Source organism: Planococcus citri, chromosome 4 (genome assembly GCF_950023065.1).
Source record: "Planococcus citri chromosome 4, ihPlaCitr1.1, whole genome shotgun sequence".
Lineage (NCBI taxonomy): Eukaryota > Metazoa > Arthropoda > Insecta > Hemiptera > Pseudococcidae > Planococcus > Planococcus citri.
In genome coordinates this window covers 60,248,216-60,272,733 of record NC_088680.1, presented here as the reverse complement: position 1 = coordinate 60,272,733, position 24,518 = coordinate 60,248,216, and the positions used below count along the sequence as shown (strand labels likewise).

Genomic DNA, 24,518 nt, shown 5'->3' with positions numbered 1-24,518 from the left:
ATTACAATTGCCTCAAATGTGTTACCTCATTTGAATTTACTTTACAACTTTTTTGAATAATTCTTAATCTTTAACAATTTTTGTGATCCCATGGAATTTTCTCGATCGTGAAAAAATGAATCTAAAGTTGAAAATAAAATTTGTTGTATCTCATGAGACAAAAGTAAAGGAGAATGAAGCCAACAAAGGTGAGAATAAGAATCATATTTGGATAGGTTGAGATGATTTTCAATTTTTTGGCAATCTGATGGGACCAAGAAAATATATAGAAATGGTTTCAAAATGACGCAGAAAAATTTTAGTACCTTAAATAAACATTCAACACCCATCCCAGTCCTCCTTTGATCTCAAAAATCTCAAAATTCCAATTTTTCATAAATTTGATTTCTTTTGGAAAAATACTTTTGAAATATTTCATGAAAACTGCAAAAAAACGTAGAAAAATTCCAAGCACACAGATCCATATTCAAAATTTTACTGTACCCCCCCTCCCTACCGTTCACAAAAAATCAAAGTTGATTCTGAATTTTTTTTTTTGAAAAGTTGGTCGATTTTTTCAAATTATACGAAAATTGCAACAAAAAAAATACACTTATCTACTGGAAACGTTTGCTTGTAAATCAATAATTTACATTTCCTTTCCAATACCTCAAAGCCCAGAAGTACAAAATTCAGATTTAAAAAATAAGTATAATATAATTATATTTTACAAAAATTCCAAAAAGATGCAAGTAAAAGTTTTTGGGTTCAAAATTGATATTTTTGTGACCTACCCTTATTACCAAGCTAAAAGTTCCAATTATTTGTAAAAAAAAACAACAAAAAACAAACAAAAACATTTTCCTAAAAAAGGAGGAGTTGCGATAAGGCCATTTTTTGGCCCCACCTAGTTTTCAACTAAAAATGTTGTAATACATTTCCGAAATACGAATTCGTGGTTAGTTAATCCAAAATGACAATTTTTTGAGCTCCAGGGGTTCCCAAGGTTGCGAATAAGAAAATACATAATTTTAGGAACCACTGAGTATTATTTTCAAAAACTTTTTTAGCGTAAAATATCTTTTTGAATCAGATAAACGTTATGTGAGGTGATTTTCTTACTTTCGACCCTCGGCGGCAAAAATTGGGGGGTTTCAATTTTTTGAAAATTTTGGAACCACCATTTTGATCTTACCCATTTGAACCCCGTTAAAAAGCTTTTTACAGTTTATTAGTATCTAAAAGACCTCTATCCTACCAAACTTTGAGCCCAATAAAAATTTTCGCTGGTACTCAAAAATCCAATTTTCCAATTTTTCGTAATTTTGATATTTTGGGAACCCCTGGAAAACTAGAAACCTGAGATTTGCGCCAATCGTAACGTTTTGAGGTATATATTTGATTATTTAGATGAAAAAGTTGAATTAAGCTCCCTGTACGAGTATGTTTGTAATTTTTAACCCTTTTTTTAGAGCCCCCCCCTTTTAGGCACCCCTAAAAATGGCGTTTATGCATAGTTTTTCAAATAAAAATTGAAGAATTTACGTTTGAAATACACTAGCAAGTGATCGATAATTTTTCGAATGATTTTTTCAGTAACTTTCAAAATTGAGCTATCTTGGGTCAAATTCTGAGATTTTTACTATGTTGAAATCGTGAAAACATTCTCCCTCAGTTCAAAGTTCCCAAATTTTGATTTAAAAAAATATATATTATATTTAATGAAAATTGCAAAAAGATGTAGAAAAAAATGGGTCTTCAAATCAAGATTTTGCTTCTTCCCCATAAAAGCACAAACATTCAAAATTTAGTTTTTTTTCTTTTTTTTTGAAAAATAAAATTTTGAAAATTGCGACAGAACTTGCGAAAAATTAACACCTACTCAACTTCCCCTTCCCTTCGCCTCAAATCTCAAAGATACGAAATTCACGAATTAATGAAAAATGATTTTTTTTATCTTACAGAAATTCCAAACAGATATGTGCCTGCCTCCCTCTCCTTAAAAGCCCAATGTCCCAAACTTTATTACTTTTAAAAAAAATTAAGGAAACCGCAGGACAATTATTTTTATTTATTTTTTAAATTTCACTTTCACATTTTATCGACCTACTTGCAGCGAGAAATTTTTTTTTGAGAAAATTGTAATGTAATCGTTTCTTGATAAGTTCATTATGACGAATTTCCAATTTCATTTTTTCTCTCTTCAGAAATATTCGAAGACGATAAAAACATTAATTCTCAGTTCTCACATAATGTGTAAACAAAAGGTAGAGAACAGAGGTTTTCATCGAAAGTGAGCGTATTGAGTGAAAAATAGAACTTGCAAAAGCACAAAAAATGCATTCAATACAAGCGCATTCTTCCCCCCTTCTCCTCTTAAAATATTGAACGATAAAAATGAAAATGGATAAAAAATAGCAAAATTACGCTTAGGTATCAAATGCTTATTATACATTTTTTCCTGATGTGTTAAAAAACGTCACAGTTTTAAAACTAAAATGACTAAATTGTTAGAGGGGATGAAGGTAAGGAGAATTATTGACTTGATCGAAATACTCCAATTTTCATCACGATTTTCAAGCATCATTTTTCTGCAGTTTTCATCTGGGCTACCTACTAAATTGATGTAAATCAACGGCCCCTACTAGTCCCACAGTTCAACAAGATACATTTCCTTTTGCTTTTTGGCAGATTTTAAATCCCCTTTTCCTCAAAAATTTGACATCGAAAAATTTCTGAAACCCCACAATGAAAAATTCACAGTCAACACATTAAAATCTCTCAATTCCCTTTTTTTTTTTCATGGCGATTTTCAACATCTGATCAAATTCGAGCCAACATGCAGACGAACATTTAAAATCAAGGTCAAATTTTTCACCGTCATTGCCAGCATTTGGAATTGGAAAATATTCGCAGGAGGTGTAACATTCATCGCTCACACAAGGGCATTGCAGCCATAAAAGTATTTACTCAGCTGAGGAAATCACTAATGCTCAAAAAACAGGTAGGTAATTTTAATGGTACATTGGTAGGTGTCGGCAAAAAGTAGATAAATTACAAAGTAGGTAAATTCTGCCACACCAAATGATCGCGTAAAGGTAAATTGAAACGTCGAATAAAGTGATAATTTTTTCACTACATTTCAATACTCAATCGTTACTTGGACTGGAAACATGGACGTTACAGGTATAAAGTTTATCTTAGTTCTAGGACTTGTAGGAATTGCTCATGGGAAAGCTATCGCAGATGGCTTATCATCTTCTCAACAAACACTTTATAGAAGAAATCCCGAAAGTTTATCTGTTCAGAGTCAAGGATATGGAGGCGCTACTCCAGATGGGCAAGGAGTTGGAGCAGCCACAACTTCTCTAAATTATGGTAGTGGTAACAATGGTTTTAGTCCAGGGAACGGATTCAATGTTCAAACAAATGCCTTTGGAGCTGGTGGAAATAATGGTGGTGGCTTTGCAACCACTGGACTTGAATTTAACAACGGTGTTAATCCTAATTACGGAGGACTCAATGTTAAAACTCAAGCAGTAGGAGCTGGTGGTGGTGGTGGAGATGGAACAAACAGCGGTAGCATGGCCACGACTGGGCTACAATTCAATAGTGGCAATGGAAACAATAACTATCCTACAGGATTAAACGTTCAAAGTCAAGCAGTAGGAGCTGGTGGTGGTGGAGATGGAACGCACAGCGGTAGCATGGCCACTACTGGGCTACAATTCAATAGTGGTAACGGTAACAATAACTATCCTACAGGATTAAACGTTCAAAGTCAAGCAGTAGGAGCTGGTGGTAGCGGAGATGGAACGCATGGCGGTAGCATGGCCACTACTGGGTTACAATTCAATAGTGGTAACGGTAACAATAACTACCCTACAGGATTAAACGTTCAAAGTCAAGCAGTAGGAGCTGGTGGTGATGGATGTGATGGAACAAACAGCGGTAGCATGGCCACTACTGGGCTGCAGTTCAATGGAGGTAACAATCCTAATGGTGGACTCAATGTTCAGAGTACTGCTACTGGAGCTGGTAGTGGACCAGGTAGTGGAGCAATGACTTCAACATCATTGAACTACAATGATGGTGATACTTGTGATGGTTCTAATCCTGGACTAAATGTTCAAAGTACTGCTGCTGGAGTTGGCAGTGGCCCAGGCAGTGGAGGAATGGCCACCACTGGTGTACAGTTCAACTCTGGTAATGGCAATCTTCATGGTAACAACGGACTTGATGTTAAAAGCACTGCAGTTGGAGGTGGAAATGGAAATGGTGGTGGAGCAATGACTTCAACATCATTGAACTACAATAATGGTGACACTTGTGATGGTTCTAACCCTAATACTGGATTAAATGTTCAAAGTACTGCTGTAGGAGGTGGCAATGGAGGAATGGCAACTACAGGTCTACAATTCAATAATAATAATCCTAATCCCCAACAACCACCTACTCCAGTACTTCCTCCGCCTCAAACAGTTGTACAACCACCTCCCCCAGAACCTCAGCGACTTCCACCTGCAGTTAATGTTCATACAGATTCGGATTCCGACGCTAATGTCAGCACTGTACAACCACCTCCAACTCCGCAACAACCACAACCTCCTCCATCAGTTAATGTTCATACTGATTCGGATTCTGACGCCAAAGTCAGCACTGTACAACCACCTCCAACTCCTCAACAACCACAACCTCCCCCATCAGTATCAGTTGACACTGATTCCAATTCTGAAGCAAATGTGCAAACTAATCCAAGTCCGAATCCAAGCCCATGTCCAGATTCATACTTGGTACCTCCACAAACCCATGGCCCAGCACCCACCACCCAAGTAAATACACATTCTGATTCAGATGCCAATGTGACCAATAACAATGGACCATCACATGATACCACTCAAGTAAACACACACTCCGATTCAGATGCCAATGTGACCAACAATGGCCCAACACCTGATGCTACCCAAGTAAACGCGCATTCTGATTCTGATGCCAATGCACACGTTGACCAAAATGGTGGCAACAGCAAAACAACAGTTGATACAAATTCCAATTCCAATACCAATGTGAATGTGGCACCTGATAATTCGAAACCTACTAATGTCTCAGCGCAATCAGATTCTAACAGTGATGCCCATGTTCAAACTAATGATACACCTGGCAAAAATACAAACGTCAATGTGAGTTCAGATTCTGATAGTAAAGTTGATGTGAACTCAGGCAATAATGGTGGTAACAATGTAAAGGCAGATGCTCACTCTGATGCTGATGCTAATGTAAAAACTAATAACAGTCCTGACAACACTAATGTTAATGTGAATACACATTCTGATTCTGATGCCAATGTAAAAACCAATAATGGTCCTGACAATGCTAATGTGAATGCTCACGCTGATGCTAATGCCCATGCGGATGCCAATGCTAATGCCAATGGAAATGGAAATGGAAATGGACAAGGAAACCAAAATTGTGGTTCTGGTGGAAAAGGAAAATGTCCGGCAATTGGTAAGCAATTTCATAGAAGCTTTTTTCAAAGGTGTGAGGTATTCATTAAATGTAAATATATCAGGATGAGGTAGAATCAAAAAGGTGAGAGGATTAATTGAATTGAAAGAAAACCTTAATCAATTGGCAAGGAAGATTGGATTCAAAGGTGTCAGATATTCATTAAAATGTAAATACCCCTATCAGGTGGTAGAATCAACAAGGTGGGAGGATTAATTGAATTGAAAGAAAACCTTAATCATATTGGCAAGGAAGATGGGATCTACAGGGGAAATTGATTATATCTCATTAGATCTAAATCATTACATACCACCAGACCACAATCTGTTCAGACCGGGTCAGTTCCAGTAGGAAAGACCTGATATTGAATCTTATCAGAATGATCTGGATAAATTTTATCAGATACAATCATGCCCCCTGAACTATTATTTGAACAGGAGAAAATGTTAATCAAAAATAACTGTTCTACATACTTAAATGTAAAGGCTGACCACCCACGAAGCCACACTTTAATGAACTTGGAGAACATTTTTTGGGAGGTTTATCTTGAACAAATTGAAATTTGAAAAATCTCAATGTTGAACTTACAATGAAAAAGCTCAACTTCAGAAAATTAGTAGGTGAGTCTACCATAAAACTAACAAATTTTTTCCCCAAAAACTGATTTCAAAATCAAATTTCTACGGTCCAGAGGGTTCCAAATTATGTACTTACTCAATTTTGATCAAATAAAAAAAAATTGCAAGTTTCCCATTTCAATCATAAAATTATCATTTTAGGGTGCCATTATTTATCAAAAAAAAAATCCTAAAAGTGCTTAAACAGAGCATTTTTTAGAATAAGCACTTTAGTGGAATGAGGAGAGAGAAGCTGAAGGGTTAACATTTTTGAATCTTTAGAGAGCTGGATCATTCCATATCAACTTGGCTGAAAAAAAGACAATTTTCAAACTCATATTTTTCGATTTGGCTCAATTTAAATTTGATCCCAGCCTCTTCTTGGAAGGGAAGGCTTGTTCATTTTCAAAATTTCTAGTACCTACCTACTTAATTTCAGAAGGATATAACTCTTCCACCATGACACTTATCTCAAAACTGATTTCATTATTCAAAAGTGTTTTAAAATTTGATCCAGAAAAATTCGTTGAAGTTTTCAAAAGCGGAAAGTTGAACTTTTCAATTCAAAGCTCAAATTTCAAAATGGTACTACATATTAAAAGTACAATAAGCCACTACTTAAAATAGAATATAAACTGCTACAGAAATAACTTTTGGTGCTTATTTGAAGTATAGATAAGTACTTTTTTCAAAATGTAGATTCTCAATGAAAAGGGACATTCTTTCTTCCCTCCCCAAAATTCTCCCAAATTTGGGGACAAATTAGAAAAAAATGTCCGAAGTCATGTGATAAGTACGTACATGTATTTAGTATTTAGTAGGTATGTTTTTAAAGATGATAAACGCAAATACGACCTTATTTTTTTGATACGGCCTCTTCTCCCCTTCTACCCACCTCAGATCCCCTATATTGAGGTGAAAACTCAAAAATATCAACAAAGTCATGCAATATATCAAATAACATGTTTTTGAAGACACAAAATGCGAATATATGACCCTATAATTCTTCGATCTGGTCCTTTTTTTACCCCTCCTACTGAGTGCTTTTTCTCTTTGGGTTTATTGCGTAAAAATGATCATAGATCTTTATTTTTTCAATCTGACTTCTTCCCACCTCCAAATTCTTCTTAGAAGACACAAAATGAAGGCATTAGGGCTCATAGGAGCACGATAGGGATGGAATAGAAAAACCTAAAGATATTTATAAAAATGACAAAAAAAACTTTTGGGCAGTTTTGGCAATAATTTCTGATTTTCACATTGAACAATATTATGAAGTTTTTTCCTTTCAAATTTTTAAGAACTCATTTTGGAACTTCAAAGTTCAGTTTTGAAACCAGCTTTGATCCTTTTAAAAAATACTTATGAATTTGATTTGCTAGTGTAATTTCAAAATTTTTAATTTATGGCTTCTTATCATTTTTTAAATAATGCTCCACTGATAAAATTTTTGTCAGTCTACGAGTAGGTATTTGCAAATGAAGAGTGATATTCCAAAACTCGCTTTGTCCATTTTTATCAAAGTTGGGTTTTCAGTGGTACCTGGTAGATGAAGTATTAACTCACATTCCTACATCATCAACCTACCAAAATGAGGTGTTAAACTCACCTAAATAGCCAATTCACTAAAAAATTTTTAAAAAATAATGTTCCAAAACGCGCTTTGTCCATTTTTATTGAAATTTTTTTCAGCAGTATTTAGTGGATGAAATGTATACCTACACTCCTACATCATAAATCCATCCAAATAAAGTGCTAAACTCACCTAAAAAGCCAATTTACCCGTTTAAAGGGAAACTGTTTTTCCTCTCTCCTGAAAAGTTGTGAAAATGGACAAAGCGAGTTTTGGAATATCACTCTTCAAATATTTCTATTTTTTCGACAATTATTGAGCTCTTTTATTTGTGCTCGAAATATTTTAAAAGCAAAGTCTCATGGCAAAAAACCAATAAGGTACCTAGCTACCTACACTTTACCAATAGAAAATTTTATGATTTCCAATTTTGCTTCTCATTTTTTTTTAGCAGGCAACTTACCTATTTTCTCCAAATCGATTTTTTTCGTTCTGTAAAAAATGTCGAATTTTTTATTTTGAGAAAATCAATTTTTGATCAAAAGTATGTACGTAAAGGTCTAACCACAAAAAAGATGAACAAAATTTAGTGCATTTAAAATTTTCAGAAAATTGAATACCTACGATAAATTTTCTCTGAAAAAGTTTTGATTTGGGATTATTCTGAAAAAAAGGTTGAAAGCTCAACTCGGTCAATTATTCGTAATAAAAAGTTTCACTTTCTGTTTTTTTTTCAAAAACTTGTGTTTTTTAGAGCTATGAAAAAAATTCTTCAACTATGTAAATGTCTCAGAAATGAAAGCTTCCAAAAAAAATAAGTTTAAAATTTTGGAGAAATTCATGCTCTACAATGATTTTGTTTCTCTTAATTTTTCTAGTTTTTCCAAAAAAATCGATTTTTTCGTGATGGGTATTGGGTATCATGAGAAATTAATTTTCAGAAAAAAACTAAGAGCCTCAAGGCAAAAATGTATAGAATCAAAATTGTGACCTGCTTTTTCACCAAAGCGTATTGTTTTAAGCAGAAATTGAAAAGTTCACTTAATCTTCGATTACTCGTGATAAAAAAAACTCAAAAATTTTCAAATTTTTGCATTAAAAAAAAAAATCGATTTCAAGAAAAACCCCGAATATTGTACGAAAAAAATGAAGAGAAACAAAATAGCAGATTGTAAAATTTCTCAGCAGGAAAGTGCGATAATTTTTCTTTGGGGGCTTTGTTTTTTTAGATACAATACCTATTTCAAGCATTTTTGAATACACCGCCTCCTGATTCAAAAGGATTAAACTCATTAGTTCATTAATTTTCCACATTACCTACTATATAAGATTTGATCTGATTTCTTTTGACAGTTGGAACATTCTGTCGTTACAATGTTGGAGCAGTACAAAAACCAGACCAATACCTCCTGCCACCTGAAAAAATCGATTTGGAAATTTGCGATTACATTGCCGTCGAATTCGCATTTTTGGACAAAGATAAATTGGTGATTAAACCCACAAATGGTGACTGCGATTATGGTACGTAAATGCACTAAGTAAATATCAAGTCACGATTCATAATTCGAAAAAAAAACTGCAATAAAAAATCATCTTCTATCCCACACAGACCTCTACAAAAAAGTCGGTGCCTTGAAAAAAACCACATTTTTGACCATCGGCAGCTACGTAGATTCGGGCGAATCTAAAAAATACCTGACACTTTTCAAAAATGAAGACGCTACTCAGAACTTCATTCAAGACACGATAAAAAATCTCAAAGAGTGGGGCTTCGATGGATTAGAATTATGCTACATTTGGCCCGGTGCTGTACAAGTAAGCAAACATCCCATTACCAACTCTAGGTATCTACTTAGTCGAGCCAAAAACACATCTTTGTAAAATATGATTATTTTATTTACAGGCTGATCTCAGCAAAGGAACCGACGACGAGAAAGTAATTTATTTAGAATTCGTGAAAAAGGTTTACAACGCGTTTAACCAAGCCGGTTTATTCTTAATCGTCGACATTCCTTGGCAAAAAGATATAATTGACAAAGGTAAACTATTCGTAGGATGTTACTACTCGTACTAGTAGGTACTTGCATCGTCATTGCTTTCATTACACATCAATTTCCGTAATCACTTTAATCTAGGCTTTGATCTACGAACGCTGCAAAATAACGTCGATGCTTTGGTCATGTTGACTTACGATTTCGGCGGTTCCTGGATGGGAAAAGCTGGCATATTCGAGAATTTAAAACCAACCGGTTGCGAATCTGATAATAGATCTATTGTAAGTGTACTTAGGTACTCGTACTTCGAGCTCATTAATCTCACACTACATACAACAACGCAGTCAATAAAACGGCACACTTTGTATTATAAATATATAGGATACCAGCGTACAATACGTCTTGAAATTAGGAGTGCAACCTTGCAAATTACTCATTACTTTGGGCACCATTGCTCGTACCTTCACGTTGAACGATGAAAATCAAAAATGTGTCGGAGCCCAAATTTCCAAAGGTGGTCCGGGTGGTCCTGAATTGAACGCTGAAGGAGCACTTAACTATATCGAGGTACCTTCTTAAGCTCATAAAAGAGTAGGACAAAATTTTTACAACTTTTATAAAATTCCATAAACCTCGATTTTCAGGCTTGTGTCGCCCAGAACTCAAATTGGGCCCAACCGAACGTCGTCAGCTCATACTTAGATGTAACAGAAGCATCAGAAATTGTACGTATACTCTCATCGATAAACATCGTAAAAATCTCGAATATTAATTTTTAATTATTATTAACGAATTAATTTGCAATCAAACGACGTGTACTCGTATTTATAATTGGACACGTTTCTTTCAGGCATTATACGCCAGGAACAATAAACTGGCTGGAGTATGTATCGAAGCTGTAGACGGAGACGATTCGAATCAACTTTGTAAATGCGGAGCTTCGTTCCCTCTAACTAGAACAGTTCACGAAATTTGGAACGGTGCTGATAAATGCTCAATCGGCAAAGATTGCCTCGATGCCAATAAACTAAATAAATTAGCCCCAAAATGTTGTTAATTTTCAAACAATAAATATAGCATGAACCTATCTACTTGTACCTACCTACCTACCTACCTATCTTTAATAATATTGTACCTAAATGAGTAAATTTTACCCGTATACTTTTCGACTACTCGTACATCCAATTTTTTTCGTACATTTACGTGTTTTCTCATCCATCTTCAATCACTCCTATCCGCACAAGCTGGCTGCTTTCGGTTCATAAATCAGCTGCCTACTAAATTTTCACCCAATTATTTCCATCTCGAACTAATGCAGCGCAGCGTTTGAAAACGCTTCGAAATCGGTGATTATTAAAATTAATGTTCCTAACGCAATCATTATTTTAGCAGCGGTTCACGCTTCGTAACGAAATAATAAAACGTGATTTCATTTTCCATAGCGGAGATTATTTTAACTTCCAGCCGTAGTATACTATTGTTGAATTTAGGCCAGGTCAATAGAAATAGCGTTAATGAAGTAGCAATGTCGTTTAAAACCATCTAGTCCACGTTTTTAGACAAACGTTTCATGATAGGTCTGTCGTTTTGCTTCAAATCATCGCGCAGAGAACAAAACATCTGCAAACGGTATTTTAATTTTACGTAGGTAGGTATTCGGTTTTTATATAAATTAAAAAACATGAAAGAAATTAATAGGTGACTGAGGCAGGCGAATGAGAAATTATTATTTTAATAGTCACGAAGAAGGCACACATTTTTACTTAGAATTGTCATTGAACAGTTTTTTCATGTCATCTACCTTCTTCCTTTACCTACCTTTTTTCCCTTCATTGATTCAAAAATATGGAATTCAAGATCAAGATGGACACAAAAATTCAGGAAATACAGTGATTCTCAACTTTTTGTTTTCCAAATGGCAAAATGTATTACCAAAAAATCAAAATGAAAGAGAAAGGATGAGGAAAGGAAAACATAAAAAAATTTTGATACAAAAATCCGTCAATTTGTAAACTGGAATACGAAAAATATTCTCGACCCCCTCCCCTCCCCACTTCTCCACAGGGACTTTTCTAGTGGATTTTTTGGAACTGCATAACTTGCACAATTGAAGTTTTTTTTCACGCTCAACAAAACTTTTAAATGCTAATCCCCCCCCCCCATTTCTCTTTTAAAAAGAACTGAATGACAAATTTTTGCAATTGATCACCATTTTTTGACATAAATATGAGTAGACATTTTTTGGAAATTGATTCACTCAAAAGTTGAGTTTTTGCATCTGAGATGGTTCAATTTTTTGATTGGGGGGGGGGGGATTTCCTATGAAACAAAAATTCCGAATAAAAATTTAAAAAATGTCAAATATAAATTTTAAAAAACTCTGAATAATTTTAAATTTTAAAAAAAGAAGGTTTTACACAAAAACTTAAAAGTTTTTCTACTGTTTCTAGAATTTCTTGAGTTGATTTCTTCATTCTTGAAATTTTTTTTGAAGAATTTTCATTTACAATAATAGAATTTAAATCAGCTCGAGCATTACCTACTTACTACAGATACAGTCTGGAAGTGCAGAGCGGCAACGTCTCAAAAATCATACGATGTAGTCCTATACGGCTGCATTGTCTTATGGGATATTGCCCAAATTTCTTAGTTTTTCTTGAATAACTTTTGAATGGTTAATGCTACAGATTTGAATTAAAAACCAGTTTGTAGAGGAAAGAAAGTAGATCATTTTTCATTCTTCAAACACCTATGTGCTCGATCAAAATTTTGATTTATTTTAATTTAAATGTAAAAAAATTTCAACCTTGAAACTTTGAACTTTAATAAATCGAAAATTTGATTGAGCACATAGGTGTTTGAAACATGAAAAATGATCTACTCTTTCTCCTCTACAACCTCGTTTTTTCCCCAGAGCTCTAGCGCTTTTTGATCAAAAGTTGTGAAAGTTCAAAGCTTTGAGCTTTAGAAACTTTTGAACGATAAATGCTAGCGCTTTCAGTAAATAACCATTTGAAAGGGGATGAAATTCTGAACATTTTGGTATATTAAAGTACTTACCTATGTGTCCACTGAAAATTTTGCGTAATTTCAATTTAAATTTGGCATTTTGAAAAATCTGTCCATAAAAATGTTTTAAAAAAAATCGCCATTTCTGTACGAAACTCGAAGAAAAATATACCAATCGATAGGAAATTTCATCCTCTTCAATTTATGTTCTGACAAAAATTTTCCTAAACCCCTTCAGTTCCGAGAAAAATCCGAATTTCAACGTTACGCATCGATAACTGCATAAGAACAATTGATAAAGCCGGACTAGATGCGCAACGTTGCCAGATTGCACTTCCAGGCTGTATCTGTAGTGGGTAATGGCTCGAGCAAAGAAAGGGGCAAAGTTTTGACAAATTGATAATTTAATAAGTACAAAAACGTCATTTCTTATGCAAGCATTAAAATATTATGGCTTTAACATTTTCAAATTCCAGCAATAGTTTTGAGAAAATTACCAACTTTACAAAAATGAATGAATTTTTGACCGAGAAAGGCAAAAATAAAAGCATACGAAAATTTACAACTCTCCAGAAGTAAAACCATGTTGTTTTTGATGTGAAAAATCAGTTTTTCTATCCTTAATATTTTTTAAAGTTTGAGCAAATATTTGCCTGGGTAAAACTTTTTGAAAATTCATAATTCAAGAAGTCAAAAAAGCTGCTTTTGATGTTGAAAAATTGCCAAGGCGTTCCTTAAATTGTCGACTGAAATTGATGGGGGGGAGGGGGGTTGAGGATAGAGGGTTCTTGTCTTTTGTTCAGGGATGTCTAGCCAATGGGATTGGCTAAAGCTAACGGCTAAAGCTAGAAAAATTTAGAGCTTTGGCTAAGCTAACGGCTATTGGCTAATGTCTCTTCATTGGCTGGCTATTGGCTGGCTATTAGCTGGCTAATTTTTCAAAAATCAAGTGACCCCTCTAAATACTCCTCTAAATGAGCACATTCCCATTATAGATATTATTTCTAGTTTTAGGAAATAATTATTATTTCACAAATGTGAATCACAATTATTCGCATTCAGGCATTATTTGATCATATTCATAAACTGATTTCTCATTTTTATTTTCTAGAAATTAGAAAAAAAACGATCGTTGAAAAAAATTAAGAAAAAGAACCCCGGATCCCGGGACCCGCCAATGTCAAACTATTTTTTTGGTCTTTTATTTTTCATTTTTTTTATTACAAATTTTAAAATTTTTATTTTTATTTCTTTTACCCACAGAAAACCCATTTACTCACCTATTTATTTTCAATAATTGAAAATAAATAGGTGAGTCATTTTTAGCCAAAATCAATTGGCTAAAGCTGGCTAATGGCTAAATTTTTTGTTGATTGGCTGGCTAATGGCTAATGGCTAAACGTCAAAAATTCAATAAGCTAACGGCTAATGGCTAATGGCTATTGGCTAGCTAGACATCCCTGCTTTTGTTCGCAAATTTTCAAGTTGAATTTGCATGATTGTCACTGATTTTGTGTCTTATTTTCAAGTATCTAGCTATCTACCTATCTAGGATGACGATTTGATCAACAATTGCAAAAAATAGGAAGATTGCCCCAGGAATGCAAGACGAAGTCAAAATTTGTGAGAAGGAGGGGGGAGGGAAGAGAGGCACCCACTTCGAAAATTTACGCATAGAAAATAAAAAAATTCATATATAAATCGCTGGGTGTATTAAAAATATTTTCACCCCCCGTTCCCCTCAAAAAATTCCCAAAATAGAAACATGGCTGGAAAATTGAAATACGTATTGATGAAAATAGAAACTAAAATGATCCATTTTGGCTTGAATAAAAGTTAAAACCACCTACTGTCACTTTTAAGCACCCACAATATTTTTCAAATATTTTAAATAATTTTTTTGAAAAATTAAATCTAAAAAAAAATACAAGTAAAAAAAAGAAAAGATTTCTAAAAATTTTCAAAAATGGAAAAATTGTTTTAAAGTCTAAAATTTGAAAAAAAATCTCGATGCCACAGTAAAGTAAATCTTTTGAAGTTTTTGAAAAGTGGCTGTGTAAATCAGAATTATCCATTTTTCTGCTTAAAAAATTTCTCATTAGTACGTTTTTCCCCCTAATGATATTTGAAAAAGTAATTAAAAATGAAGCACGTGAGAAAATATAATTTTACTCGCAGGGATGAAATCGAGTACGCCTTCATTTATCCCTCAAACGAAAATTCAGTTACCTCAGTCATCTCAGTTGATTAAATTTATCAAGTAGAGTCGTCTCAGTTCATTTTCTCCCATAACCAAAATTTCAGATGCTAAACTTCAGTCTTGAATTTTTGACAAATTTTTGAAAATTTGAAAAATTAAAAAAAGCAGTTTTAGGGTGACTTCTTAATGAAATAGGTACAAATTTGTCTGAGCAAAGTGAACCGTAATGTGAAAAATGTATTCAATTCAAATTCTCTGCATTAACAATTACGAATTGTATTCCATTTTAGAACCTCCAGCACTTTTTTAATTTTCTCCAGAATTTTCAGAATTGATCTATAAGGGTGAAAAATCCTACAATTACCGAATTTTTTTTGGTCTGTGATTATTGGGCAGTGAACATTCTCGATCGTTTCAGGTGGTTTCAAATTTTTGGAGAAATTTAAGAACTCGCTGGAGCCTCCAAAAAAGTCGAATTTGTTTTCGAATCACCTTCCTGAAATTTTACAGTAACCACCCAAAGCGGCCAAGAGGGGGTCCAATGAGCAGAGACAAAAGTTATAGAGGCTGAAGTTCATTTTTGGCAATTTCAAAGCGATTTGAAATTTCTGGAAAAATTGTGAAAAATTACTACAGGCCCCAGAATGCTCCAAAACTAGTAGGTCATTGTTGATGTATGGGAATTGAATTGAAAAAATTATTCACATTGGTGCACCTTGCTCAAAAAATGTTATCAATATTTCAAAAAAAAGTTAAAAAATTTTTTGGATTTTAAAAATTTTCAAAAATTTGCCAAGAATTTAAAAATGAATTTTAGCACCTGAAATTTTTATTACACGGGTTTTAGGACATGCTCTTTAGATTATGTTTTGATTTCGTTTAAATCCAAGAGCGCTGAGAGTGAGTTCAAAAGACTCCCTTGTGAGAAATTATAATTTGCTTTAACTATGATACCTCTTTTCCCCCTCATCTCTGATGAATGTCTGTCCTTGAAAAATTTGATATGTACCTCTATACCTACAGGTTAAATCGAAGTACACAAACCAAACTAGTACCTACGTTTGATGACCACATTCATCCTTTTTGAAAAAAATCATATTTACTAGAATTAATGGAATTCAAAATATTAAATTTTGGATAAATTAACTTGAAGTATTTTTCTTTAAAAAATATACTTGAGCAAATTCATATGATTTTTTTCGAAAAATGCCTTCAAAAGTGAATTTGAAATGGCCGATTCATTTATCAGGCTACAATCAATTTTTGAGACACCTAAGTAGGTAGATATGCCTCAATCGAGTAAAATCAGAACAAAAATTTTGCCAAAAATTGACATCCCCCCCCATCCTTCAAAACCAATCATAAATAAAAATTACACATTACCTCAGTAGAAAACTGCGAATACACATTCAAACACTTTTTATTCTTCGAATACGTAAACAACGGCGTACGTCGAAATTTAGACGACATGATTCGGTCCAACCACTCTGTACAATTCAGTTCACCACAGATACTCGTATTCAGTGTAGGTATAGGTACGCAAAAATCACACCAACCAAACATAAGCCACCACACGAATCACAACCGTCTTCGACTGTTCGGCAGATCAAAATTATCATTAAGATTTGCTCCACAGAACCGAAATCTCACCGGTATCCTCATTTCCGTCACTCGATACCGTTTAAAGTAACGGGAGCTAAGACATGTTTAATCATCTGTATAACATGACAGGCTAAAAAAAAAAAATCAAACCTAAACGAAACACGAGCAACACGTGCGTCGCGTCGCTCGTCATTCGTCAACTTGTACACCTATAAGATGTAATTTTTTTTTCTGTTTTTAAACAATGGGCAAGAAGTAGCCTAGTACAGAGTTGAGGTGAAATAAAGAGAATCGCGAGGATGAGTAATTGAAATGTTAATTACCTACGATTGCACACTTGAACTTTATGTAGGTAGGTATTTGATACGAGACAAAGCAGCATTGAAAATTCTTTATTAATGAAATAAATTACTATTGAAGTTATAAGAACTAAACGTCGTACTTATTCGTTGCATGTTTATCGATGTAATTTATCACTTCCAAATTATCATCTTTTCCGAATGTATCCCTAGATGGATCGTATGTCAATGAAATCACCCTAGTGAAGGGCATGCATCCACGACCACAAAGTTGTCCTTGAGGGTCATCCATACTTATAGAATGTATGCCAACCCCTCCCAAACATTTGGATCTCGCGTATGTCACCTGGGGAAAAAATGTAGATTTTAAAAGAAATGTTGAAACCCTTTTAATTTAGTATTTCGAGCTTACCTTCAAAATTAAAGTAGGAACATCGTCGTAATCAGTGACAAGAGCAGGACTATTCAACCAATTCAATCGAGGCAAAGAACACAACTAAAAATCAGAAAAATGATTAAAAATGACATATAATATTTTTTCTTTAGAACATGAGGACCTATCACGAGTGGGGAATAAACCTACCTCAGAAATGGTCAAAAATCCATCCACATTGGAGGAAGGACCTTTAGGACCTTTACCACTAACTCTGGCACCATATCTCGGATTTTTGTAATCTTCAAGTACGAATGATGATCCGTACAAAGGTAAATTGATAATCAATTTATCACTAGGAACGTTTAAATCGGTCAACAGATAATTCACCGTGAAATCCTACGATGAATCGAATACGATGTAGTAGACAATTTAAAAAAAGAATGATTATTTCGTATCACTGTGTTCTGTTCTCTGTATAGGTACTTACGATGCAATATGGATCGCTAGAGGTTTGCTGGGTCAATGGACTGGTGTGCTGCAAAATTCCCTGTTCCGGAACATTGTAATCCAGGGTTATTATTGAAAACCAGTCGACGTATTTTAGAAGTTTGGGAATATCGTAAGCTGCAATAATTTTCTTTATTTTTTTCACAAATTCAAAATCTTAATTGGTAGATATTTTTATGAACGAATTTACATACCGAAATCGATGTAGTCTGGTTCAATTGGTAAGCAAACGCTGATGACTTGGTCGTCTCTCAAATTCGATCTCAGTTGTTGAACCAGTATTGGGAATTTTTCTTTCACGATGGGGGACGTTTCGTAGAACTTATCCTATTTCAAAGGGCAACGATTAAACAGGTACCAAAAATGTTGAATAGGTGATCAAACTCAACTACTTCTATTTGGTAGAAGTATTTCTTGTTTTTTTTTTCTCATTTTCGGAATTATTAAAATTTTTTGGAAAAATGGGGGGGGGGAGGGGAGGCTTAAGGGGCTCTGAGAGGTCGTATTCCGAAAAATACGTATTGATTCCAGTCCGTCAAGAATCTGGCATTTGCTGGATTGGATCACAAACTATTTTCAATTTTTTGGTATTTCGACCATATTTTCAGAGATACATTAGGGGGGGGGGGTAATTCTCAAAAAAAGTTTAAAAATCATGTAACTGGTGGTTTACTTGAATACTATTGACAACTGAAATTTTTTTTCAGTGGTATTGTGTAGATACCAACTCGGGCATCACGTGCATATAGTTTAACGGCCCCCAACCCCCCTCCACTATCGGTCAAGTCCCCCCAAACCTTGAAAACTCCATCGTCGTGGCCTGTAACCACTGACATTTTTCAACTTCATCTTCAAAAATGAATTACACTATCACTTTTTTTGAAAAAAAAAGTGGTACATATTATTATATGATATGAGAGTAAATGACAGAACTGATATAAATTTTTGGAATGATACTTATACCCTGAAACCGAGGCCATAAAGTGATGTAACCAGTTTTTGGTCCATCGCCGTGGCCAATTTTTGTTAATTTTTTCTGGCTCTCCTATTCGATTTTTTTAAAGGTGAAATGGGTACACTGTATGGTTTTAGTGATAGTAGTGCTGCGCCCATTTCAAATCCATCAAGCAAATGCAATTAACCAGTCTGCAAATTGTAATCTGTGAAAATTGTACTGATTTCCTTTTTTCGGATCCATCGCCGTGGCTTATCATTCTCACGTTTAAAAGAGACATTTTTTTTCTTGAAAAAAAAGAAAACATTCAAATAGTAAGTACTTGATGACCACAACTTTGAAAATTGAAAAATTATTGATTCTATTACCGGTAAAACAAATTTTAGTTCTTTTTTTCTTACGTCGTGGATAGTACAGTTTGGTATTTCGTCGTGGCTATCATGATTTTTTTGTCCACGGCGAAGGAAAGTACCTACCTTATCATGTTTGAATACTCCCATTAAAATGAACCTGGTACCTACTTGATGAACTTTTTGTGAGCTAAAGCTACTAATAACTGCTCCAGTTATACTTATACCTACCCAAAAGTAGTGAACAGCCTTTTTTTTCAACATGTGACACCAATTTTTTTAAAGCCCCTCCCCCCGCCCCTATTGAAGATGACTTGGGCCTGAAGTCATTTTTGGGGTCCTGGGTATGCCTAGAATCAAGTCCCTTTTGAAAAAAATTCAAAAAAAGGTTTTCATTTTCGAAAAATTTTAGTACTGAAATTTAAACTTTTTTTGAGAATTACCCGGGGGGGGGTCAGAAGGGCTGAATAAAAAATAAATACCTACTTACTTACGTACCTAATTGAATTTCAGTGATCTTGAATCAATGTATAAATCAACGTCTCACGCACTATTTTAGTAATTTGTTCTTTTTTTTCAAAAATGAGAGGAGGTATGCTGGGAAGGGACACTGAGGGGTAAAATTCAAAAAATAAATTGATAACACAACTGATGGACCTTGAATCAGTGAAAATCGACGGTTCGACGGTTCACACATATTTTTCCTTATTTTCCAAATCTTTGGCTTTTTTTATTGGGGGGGGGGGGGAGTTGACTGAAGGGTTTCAGAGAGCTTGTAGGTATTCAAAAATAAGTAAATTCGAATTCAACACACTTAAGAATTCTGAATATGACACTGACACATCATTCCATTTTCATTTCGGGGGGGGGGGGGGAGTTCAATTTCACGAGATCCAGTTTCAAAAATTAGTTGAACTTGAACTTTTTAAATGTACTCTTCGAGCCTTCAAAATACCACTGTTTCACAATAAATTACAAATTCTTGAGAATCACGACCCCCCCCCTTTATTCATTTGATTACAAAATATTTAAAAAATGTGTTTTGAAGTAAAAAAAAAAGCCTCATAATCAAAAAAGATTGAAATCTTAGGCGTCTTATTTCATGCCTTGAACAATCTACTTCGTTTTGGTCAAAAATGTCAATGATAAGTATACATTTTTTTTTCATTTTGGAATCAAATAAAATAGAATTTTTGAAACAAATTTGTTTTTTTTCTTCAAATCCTGTTTTCAAGCTTACAAGCTGGATGAATTGTTTTCACAAATTTTTTTTAAAGAACCTACATAATTTGAAACACACTTTTTTCAAAATTTCACCCAAAAGTTTTTGCCCAAAATTCAAAAGGGTCTAAACTTGAAAATATAAATTCTTTGATACTCACATTGGATTGAGGCACCATGATAGGTAATTCAATACCATCGAAATTCCATTTCTGCAAATAATTGATAACCGACGACGTGAACTTATTCAGATTGTCTTCGCAATTGAGAATAGTAATGTATTGCTCGTAAAAAGCCACATATTGCAATTGCAAGATGATTTTCAACCTATCATTTTTCAAACTAGCAATTTCCGAAAATATACCTGAGGGAAAAACATAAAAAACAACCTTTCAATGAGTTTGTTGATAAATCTACCAACCAAAAAAAATATCGAATCAAAAAGTCATTTACGTTCTTCATCTGGCGAAAAAGCTCCAATTTGGAACCTATTTACATCTAGGACTGCGTAGCTGACTATAAGAACGTCACAATATTCAGTAACGATTTGACTCGGACGTAAGACGTAATCATTATCGTATTCGAAAATAGAAGCAACTTCATAATGGCACACGACGCCAGGACCTAAATCAAGAATTTTCAATTTAGTCTTAAAAGAATTCTAGATGATTTAAAAACAAGACAATGGACAAAGCATACCTTGATTGTTGTCTGGACAAAGCAAAGGTGATGCTTGATGTCGTTTTGGTGAGATGGGTTGGTGTGAACCTGCACAGATTTCAAAGACAGACCAAGTTTTAGAGAATACATACAAATAGATGAAGTATTGCAAAGTTTATTTCAGAGGGTTCCGTTAATATTGTAACCTCTCAGAAAAACGTTAACGAATTACAATAATTTAACCCATAAATGAAGAGAGGTAACCACCTAAAGAATAACTCTGAGTTTGGTCCACAGTTTGAGACTGTTGTTGAGTGGATGTCATTTGAGATTGATGTTGTACTGTGCTGTCAACGTTCTGTGATTGATGAGATACCAAGAGGTTTTGATCTTGGTCTACTTGCTGGTTTTGAATGACGTTTTGGGATTGTTGAGACACCACGTGGCTTTCACTCTGGTTGATTTGCTGATTCTGAACAATGTTCTGAGATTGATGAGATACCAAGAGATTCTGATCTTGGTCGACTTGTTGATTTTGTACGACACCTTGAGATTGATGAGCAACCAAGAGATTTTGATCTTGGTCGACTTGTTGATTTTGTACGACACCTTGAGATTGATGAGCTACCAAGAGGTTTTGATCTTGGTCAACTTGTTGATTTTGTACAACATCTTGAGATTGATGAGCTACCAAGAGGTTTTGATCTTGGTCAACTTGTTGATTTTGTACGACATCTTGAGATTGATGAGCTACCAAGAGGTTTTGATCTTGGTCAACTTGCTGATTTTGTACGACACCTTGAGATTGATGAGATACCAAGAGATTCTGATCTTGGTCCACTACTTGATTTGGTTGACCCAATACAACATCACCTTGCACCGGTTGATTGATGATTTGCTGCTGCGTGTAATAACTTTGTTGTTGAGTGACTTGCGTTTGTTTGGTTTGAGTGGTGTGAGTTGTCGTGGTGGAGGAACCATTATCATCAACAGTTTTGAATTGTGATGATAGATTTTGGGACTGGACATCATTCTCTTCATGTTTACTAGACTGGAAGAAGCTACCATTATCTGGATTAATTTCTTGGTGATGTTCTTGGTCAACATCGTGGTATTTCATGGAATCAGCGGTCAATGTTCCTTCTGTAGTATCATCTTTGTAACCAAGACCAACAGTTTGAGCTTCCAAAGATCTCTCATTTTTCTTATCATCTACATGAACTGTAGATACTGATCCACCAACTCCTTGTGTGGAATCTCCTACTGCTGTATTAGTTGCTGTTACTTTGAGACCATCGTTGGAAGTTTTGTCAGTACCATCAGCCATCTGTACACCGACACCAGATACACCTTCGGCTCCATGATCAGTGGCTGATCCTCCAGCGAGAGTTGTAAGATCGATATCTCCTTCTTTATCGTCATCAATATGAACAGAATTGGTACTTACACCAACCACTCCATTTTGATCAGCTACACCAACTCCAGAATTTTGCACTTGTACTGTATCATCATGTTGAGTTGGCGCTATTGGCACAGGGGCACCAGCAGGAGTTGGTGCAATTGGCACAGGGGCACCAGCAGGAGTATCCTTATTATCAACTTGAACAGTGGTTTTTGAACCAGCTATGGCATCATCTCCACTTGCCTGTCCTACAGATGTGGTGTCTACTTTGGTTTCATGGCCATCGCCATCTTTCTCTTGCACAGAAGTATTGGTCAATGCAGCTGCATTATCACCTGCACCAACAGCGGTATTATTAACATCGACAGTTTTATCTTTGTCACTTTCATGGACATGGGTGTCAGCTAATGCAACAGATTGATCACCATTTGTTGCACCAATTGCAGCATTATCCACTTGTAAATTACTATCGTTATCTTTTGAGTCTACAGCAGTGGGTGAGGCTCCCACAGTATTATTATGATCAACATCCGGTACAATATAGTCTTTCTGATCTTCAGGTTTATCAGTAACCGGACCTGGGTTCACAGGTCCATTATTTGTGGTCTGTAAATTAGTCTGAGAAGCTCCCAAACTATCATTTCCTGAACCTGCGCCAACTGCGGTACTTTGAACGCTTAATCCAGTATTACTTGGGTTAGAACCGTCGCAGTTATCACCATTGTTGAATTGTAAAGATGTTGAGGACATTCCTCCGCCACCATTTCCATTTCCATCACCACCTCCTGCTCCTACAGCAGTACTTTGAACGTTGAGTCCATGTGTACCATCGGGATTATTGCCACTGTTGAATTGTAGACCAGTAGCTGACATACCACCGCCACCATTTCCGTTTCCATCTCCTCCTCCAGCTCCAACCGCTGTACTTTGAACACTTAATCCACTATTGTTGGGGTTAGAGCCATCACAAGTGCCGCCATTATTGAAGTTCAAAGATGTTGAAGACATTCCTCCACCTCCATTTCCATTTCCATCTCCACCTCCAGCACCAGAAGCAGTGCTCTGAACACTTAATCCTTGATTGCCACTATTAGGGTAGTTATTACCATTGCTGAATTGTAAACCAGTGGTTGCCGTTCCCCCACCATTATTTCCATCACCAACTCCTGCTGCTTGGCTTTGAACATTGAGTTGTTGACCATTAGTAGAGTTGGGATCGCTGAATTGCAAAGATGTCGAAGACATACCGCCGCCACCTCCGGGTTGACCTCCACTTCCACCTCCATATCCAAAACTATTAAGGAAAAGATTCGGGTTTCTTCTGAATAATGTCTGCTGGGAAGCTGATAATCCGTTATAATTAGGATCTGCTATCGCTTTTCCATAAACTACCCCGATTAACCCCAAAATCAAGGTAACGGCGAACTTGATATTCTCAAGTTCCATTTTTTTCGTTATCGTGTAACCACTGAATATAAAAACTATACTGATAACTTGCAACTACCAACTTATATGTGATTGTTGAAAATCATGACGTGAATTTTGAAATTCATTAATTTGTTCGCCATCGAGTACTGTAAAAGTACTGCTTTTGATTAATATTTCATCTGAATAAATATGTTGATGATCGCGATGCCCTTGTGTGGGCGATAAAGTTATTTGTTCAATGTGCGAGTACTTTCCACATGGTAAAAGCTGGCAATGTCAATGAGAATTTGACCTTGTTTGTTCAATACTTTGCCTTTACTCTGACCTTTAATATTTCGCACAATGACGGCAGTAAAAGTACTCAACGAGTACATATATTTATTCAAATGGTGGTAAACGACTGCGTTTCAAATTTCAGGTACATTACCTACTTGCCTGTTGACATTAGCGATGGGCTTTTCATTGCTTTACATGGTACAAAAATCATAAACCTAGAAAAATATTCCTCAGATGTGCAATAAGTGCAGTCATATGAGCGAAAATCTATACACCCAACTTGCAAAATGCAACATCAGGCGTCCCATCAATTCTGAAAAACATCAAATATTTTGAAGAAATTGCTGAAATCTTTTTCCTTCAAGTAAACAACTTGGTCGCAGATCTCATCCTGAACAAAAAAAAACAAATAAATAAGTAGCCTAATTACTAGAAAAAAACAGCAATATTTCTAGCATATTTTTCTTTCATCAAATGAAACAAGATTTTCAGAAGAAAAGTGCAAATTGAATGCAGTGCCAATACTTTCACCAACTCCTGCCGAATGATTTATCTAGTATCATTC

General features: G+C 35.0%; 3 protein-coding genes across 3 annotated transcripts in view; 1 reads left to right on the top strand and 2 right to left on the bottom strand.

Annotated features, from left to right (window-relative positions):
- Positions 1 to 16,410, bottom strand: part of LOC135842555 (protein phosphatase 1 regulatory subunit 14B) — a 58,608-nt gene extending 42,198 nt beyond the window's left edge. Inside the window, exon 1 of the mRNA XM_065360064.1 lies at positions 16,261 to 16,410. Within this exon, the coding sequence (XP_065216136.1) occupies positions 16,261 to 16,347 (87 nt within the window). The 5' untranslated portion in view covers positions 16,348 to 16,410. The remainder of the gene's footprint in view (positions 1 to 16,260) is intronic.
- LOC135843623 (putative uncharacterized protein DDB_G0286901) lies at positions 3,053 to 10,829 on the top strand. The gene is made up of 8 exons (XM_065361570.1): positions 3,053 to 5,484; positions 9,028 to 9,195; positions 9,284 to 9,489; positions 9,578 to 9,713; positions 9,810 to 9,949; positions 10,050 to 10,235; positions 10,313 to 10,393; positions 10,519 to 10,829. The coding sequence occupies exons 1-8, from the start codon at positions 3,153 to 3,155 to the stop codon at positions 10,723 to 10,725; spliced, it is 3,456 nt and encodes a 1,151-aa protein (XP_065217642.1). The 5' UTR covers positions 3,053 to 3,152; the 3' UTR covers positions 10,726 to 10,829.
- Positions 16,411 to 16,855: 445 nt separating the features above from the next.
- Positions 16,856 to 23,789, bottom strand: LOC135843080 (homeotic protein female sterile-like). Its single transcript, XM_065360825.1, has 9 exons — positions 21,115 to 23,789; positions 20,887 to 20,955; positions 20,641 to 20,811; positions 20,349 to 20,551; positions 17,856 to 17,988; positions 17,642 to 17,778; positions 17,362 to 17,550; positions 17,191 to 17,274; positions 16,856 to 17,124 (listed from the first exon to the last, which is right to left on the bottom strand). The coding sequence occupies exons 1-9, from the start codon at positions 23,693 to 23,695 to the stop codon at positions 16,909 to 16,911; spliced, it is 3,783 nt and encodes a 1,260-aa protein (XP_065216897.1). The 5' UTR covers positions 23,696 to 23,789; the 3' UTR covers positions 16,856 to 16,908.
- Between the last annotated feature and the right edge of the window lie 729 nt (positions 23,790 to 24,518).

Bases quoted from the DNA above. Each gene is read 5' to 3' on its own strand.
- LOC135843623 (XM_065361570.1), top strand. From the start codon at position 3,153: ATGGACGTTACAGGTATAAAGTTTATCTTAGTTCTAGGACTTGTAGGA. The intron at 9,196-9,283 runs GTACGTAAATGC...TATCCCACACAG, and splicing joins AAATGGTGACTGCGATTATG to ACCTCTACAAAAAAGTCGGT. The intron at 9,490-9,577 runs GTAAGCAAACAT...TTTTATTTACAG, and splicing joins TTTGGCCCGGTGCTGTACAA to GCTGATCTCAGCAAAGGAAC.
- LOC135843080 (XM_065360825.1), bottom strand. From the start codon at position 23,695: ATGGAACTTGAGAATATCAAGTTCGCCGTTACCTTGATTTTGGGGTTA. The intron at 20,812-20,886 runs GTATGCTTTGTC...TTCTTGATTTAG, and splicing joins TTGTCCAGACAACAATCAAG to GTCCTGGCGTCGTGTGCCAT. The intron at 17,779-17,855 runs GTATGTAAATTC...AAATTATTGCAG, and splicing joins ACCAGACTACATCGATTTCG to CTTACGATATTCCCAAACTT.